The sequence below is a fragment of the Mandrillus leucophaeus genome, unplaced genomic scaffold (assembly GCF_000951045.1).
Source record: "Mandrillus leucophaeus isolate KB7577 unplaced genomic scaffold, Mleu.le_1.0 Scaffold915, whole genome shotgun sequence".
NCBI lineage: Eukaryota > Metazoa > Chordata > Mammalia > Primates > Cercopithecidae > Mandrillus > Mandrillus leucophaeus.
Genome location: NW_012109975.1, coordinates 554,907 through 559,324, shown reverse-complemented (window position 1 = coordinate 559,324; position 4,418 = coordinate 554,907). Strand labels below are relative to the sequence as shown.

At 37.9% G+C, this 4,418-nt stretch overlaps 1 protein-coding gene across 3 annotated transcripts in view; it reads right to left on the bottom strand.

Annotated features, from left to right (window-relative positions):
• NEK10 (NIMA-related kinase 10) overlaps positions 1–4,418 on the bottom strand; it is a 281,170-nt gene that overhangs the window by 191,147 nt on the left and 85,605 nt on the right. For all 3 annotated transcript variants that reach the window (XM_011969857.1, XM_011969859.1, XM_011969858.1), the window contains exons 16-17: positions 2,420–2,497; positions 396–460 (exon numbers count right to left, since the gene is read on the bottom strand). In XM_011969857.1, coding sequence (XP_011825247.1) covers positions 396–460; positions 2,420–2,497 — 143 coding nt within the window. The remainder of the gene's footprint in view (positions 1–395; positions 461–2,419; positions 2,498–4,418) is intronic.

Sequence of the window (4,418 nt, the reverse complement as noted above, 5' to 3'; positions counted from 1 at the left end):
AATTCCCTTTGACTAAAGGGAAATTCCCAGACCGATTTTCAAATTTCTAGCTGGAAAAAACAAGCTCATATTTTAATACCATCTTTTAAAAATGTCAACATCTTTAATTTTCAAAAAGAAAACTAAAATTATAGCAGTCGCATGTAATTAAGGGGAGTTGTATTGATACGGCGATTTATGCTCTTTCATCATCATTCTGTTAATATTCAGTGTGGCTGGATACTGAATCACTACAATAGCTCACTTATATCTGTGAAATAAGAAATATGAAGACACATGGTTTGCATACTGATGCGTTATTTTCCTACTGTTGCATCTAAGCCAAGTATGTGAAAACAGTTCAATCTAATGAGCTCCTAAATCGAATGATCACTTATATTTCTCTAACCTCATACCTTTTAAAGAGTGGTCTGTTTCTTTCCATGCTGAAGAGAAATCTCAAGGCTCTGAAAGCATAACACTAGAAAACAAAAGGATATGTGATTCTTAAATGGTAGCTCAGCAAATGAAAACATTTTCAGGAAAGAATTAACAGGAAGTAAACATTAACGTGACTTTATTGTAAGTGGCTGGTCCAGGTTGGAGCCAAAGCTTATAAGTGAAAACAAAAAAACACCAGCACCTGGGGTCATTCCCGTATTTACAAAGTGTTTATGTTGTAGAACGCTGGGAATACTGGCCTTGCTTCCCTCGGTACTCGTCATTCATTTCTTTCTAGAAAGTACAAAATGAGTACAGAGACAAGAAATAAAATTCCAATGCTGAGAAAACCAAACGTCTGAAGATTTCCAGGAGCTCAAGGTTTATTTTGTTTCTAGCCTGCTATGTATACCTCAATATTTATATGGTTTCTGTGAGAAAATAAACACTAGAAATGATGACATATAAAAATAGTCACAGGCACACTGGACTCAAACTTGACAAATTGGTCTCCTGAGTAAAGAGTCTTAAGCATTCCCCAAATAGAACAATCTACAGTAACTCCCTAGAACGCTCAGAAAGAGGCCTGTGAGGCTTTAGCTAGGAAAAATAAACATCTGACATTTTGCAGTACTGAGAAAAAAGAGTGTGCCCAGCCTGCAGCTGTGCCTGCACAATAGGCCACCATTGGAGTGATCAGGGTCTGCTGAATCAAATCTGGGATCAATTCCTAAAATCAGTGATCTGAATACAGAAGTGTCCCAAACAAATTGCCCAGAGAGGTGGGGCCGGCAACAAAATGACATGAAGGAGCCAGGTGAGAGCAGTGGAGACTGTGAGAAAGGGAGAGCATGCGTACTCCTCAAAAGTCCTTCATCTGGAATTCTAAAAAACCCTCTACTGGCTTAACAAAATGTATCTGCAGGATGGGTTTGTCTTCATCTGTTTACCAGCACAGTGTCATACATCTGTGATGCACTGAAGAAATCGTCCCATGCCTGCACCTTCCCTGGCAGCTCTCCAAAAACCCCTGCTCGCCAGCACAGAGACATCCCCAAAGAGTCTGCTGGGTTTGGCCATCATTTTGGATGATAACTCTTAAATCAGATTGGAGACAAAGGTTGTTTCTTTCTTCCTTTTCAAAATGACTTGGGGGAAAAAGAAAAGATGAGCTACAAGTATTGCAAAGACTAACTTTAAATCAGATTTTGACATTAGGGACACTGCCCTCTGCCCCCACTCTGCCAATACCCACTCCTCAAAAATGAACTTAGAACCTGCATAACTGTTCCCGTTTCTTACATGTGAGGCCTCATCTCCTGGAGCACTGCCTTCCCAAACCACACGCCCCAGTTCCACTGAGCAGCTCACCCTCCCCTCAGCTCCCCCAATACCCACTCCTCAAAAATGAACTTAGAACCTGCATAACTGTTCCCCTTTCTTACATGTGAGGCCTCATCTCCTGGAGCACTGCCTCCCGCAACCACACACCCCAGCCCCACTGAGCAGCTCACCCTTCCCTCAGCACACTCTAAGCTCACAGCTTTCACACTTGGTGCGCGCTGTTCCCTTGCATAGAATGCCCTTCCACCCTGCAGCAGATGCCACTGGTGCCCCACCCAATATCCCCTTATCCACTTGGCAAGTCCCTTCTCATCCGTCAAGATCCGTGATGGCAAATAATTTTCCCCTGTTGTTATATTCTGATACATAAGGAATGAATATTTTTTTAAAAAAATATAACTTATTGATAAGTAAAGAAACACCTAAATGAATCACCTAATTCTCCCACACAGAGAAACCACTGTTCAGCCTTCTGCATTGTTTTAATATTATTTGATGCCATGCCATGCCAGTCTTCCTCGCCAGGTATTTTTCCCCCATAGTCAGTACGGGGACCAGTACTAACCTAAACATTCTAAAAATCATAGATCATTTTACCAAAGTTACCCCAGGTTTCAATAATTTGATATTGCAGGACAACAGACATGTTTATTACCTGTAAGAGATTAGTTTTTGCTGCATTCTTTTGTTTATTTGGTAAAATTAATTTTGCTATTGTATATACACCATTTTCCTGAAAGAATAAAGGGGTGATACTATGAGTGACAACACTGTAGTGATACACAAGCATAAACAGGCAAATACACAATCTCAAAAACTAATAGCAAAGAAGAAATGTTAGTATAACTTTGGACTTTGAAGTAAACATTACAGGACAATATTTAAAATGTCAACATAACACTTTTAAACACCAAAGAGTGCAACTACAATCTTAAAATTCCAACTGTCTGTGGAGAGTTAAGATTATTATAAAGTACATAAACATAAAGTGATTCAAATACCTTAAAAACAAAGAATGAGAGATTAAAAAGGGACAGAGTAAAGGTGTCCCAATATCTTAGAATTATATCTTTAATATTTATTTATATCCTTAATTACCACAACGGTAAAGGGAGACGTTATATTTCAGTTATTAATTTATGTCTTTATTATAATCTTGACATCTTCCTAGATTTTTTAATTGAAATATATACATGAAGGAATGAACAAATAATAATACCTTACAGCCACTTTTCTATTATCTAGTAAATATATAATGTACTAATCTTTACTGTATGCAGGCATTCATATTATAACTGCAAAGAGCCTTATTTGCTTTATCGCATCTAATCTCTGTAACAACTCTGTGAAATTAGTCTATAATTTCCTTGTTTTATACGTGAGAAAACCAATACTTACAGCAGATACATTATTTTTTTAGAAGCCAAGCCAAGAAATAATAATTCCAGGAATTAAACCGCAGTCTGGCCAACTCCAAATGCCCTGCTTTATCAACTACCCGCCGATCTGCTGAGTTTCTCTCATGTCCTAATTTAATCATTGATCAGCTGATCCCCTACTAACATGCATGTATTTTGAAGTTGGATATCATATTGACACAATCAAAAGGTTTTCTCTGTAAAATTCACTAAGTAGGAGGTAACTTTTGCAATAGAAGCCCATACAAGGGTTGTACATATACGTGTGTATATTTATTTATATAGATACATTAATTTATATTTATGTGTATATATACATACACAAACATGTATATATAGCTGTACATACCGTAGATTAATTAGTGGATGATACTTTGCAAAGTCAGTTTCTTGGCAATAAATATTTTGTTTGCTGTGTCTCAATCATCATCTCTAACTTAATAATCTGATGCATAGTTTTAATCAAAATGACTGCTGTCCTTACCTTATGGTATTCTACATGCCCAGAATTAAAGCAATTCAGAGTATCCCTTTTAGAAAGATAAAATAAAAAGTACTGCACATAACATAATGAAGAAACATCAATTAACCACATGTCGGTCCTTTTTAAGTCAAGTGAGTTAAAGGAGGAAGGACAAAATATAAAGTGGAACTCTGTTAGTGAAATGAGAAACGTTAAAATAGTTTTTAAATCACATGATGGGATCCCAAAACCTATGCTCTGGGATACAGACTGCACCACAAGGTGAGTTGATTATGAAGGGTTACGGAGACCTGACCTTGAGAAGGAGTGCTCTCACCTGAACCACCTGGTGGGCATTGGTGTCATTGAGCACCAGCTCAGTGAGGGCAGCACAGCAGGCTGGAATGAAAACAATCAAATGCATAGTGTGCATCATTACAATAAATACACTTTCACATGAATACTCTTGCTCCACAGGGTATTTTTATTATTTTGCTATGCTTGTTAGCAAAGTAACTCCTCAAGAAACACTAATTTTCCTTCTGGCACAGCTCTGGAAGAAGAGAAGTTGGCTTGTAATGGCTTCTAATTCTCCTCTCCATGTATTTCCTGTGCACATCTATTCCACAGCAGCCATTTATTGAGAACTTACTGTGTACCAGGAGGCAAGTACTGTATCTGTCCATTTCATTGCAATCCCCAGTGCCCAACACATGCCCTGGCACTCAGCAGGTGCTCAACAAATATGTCTATAATGGTTGATAAATAAAAGA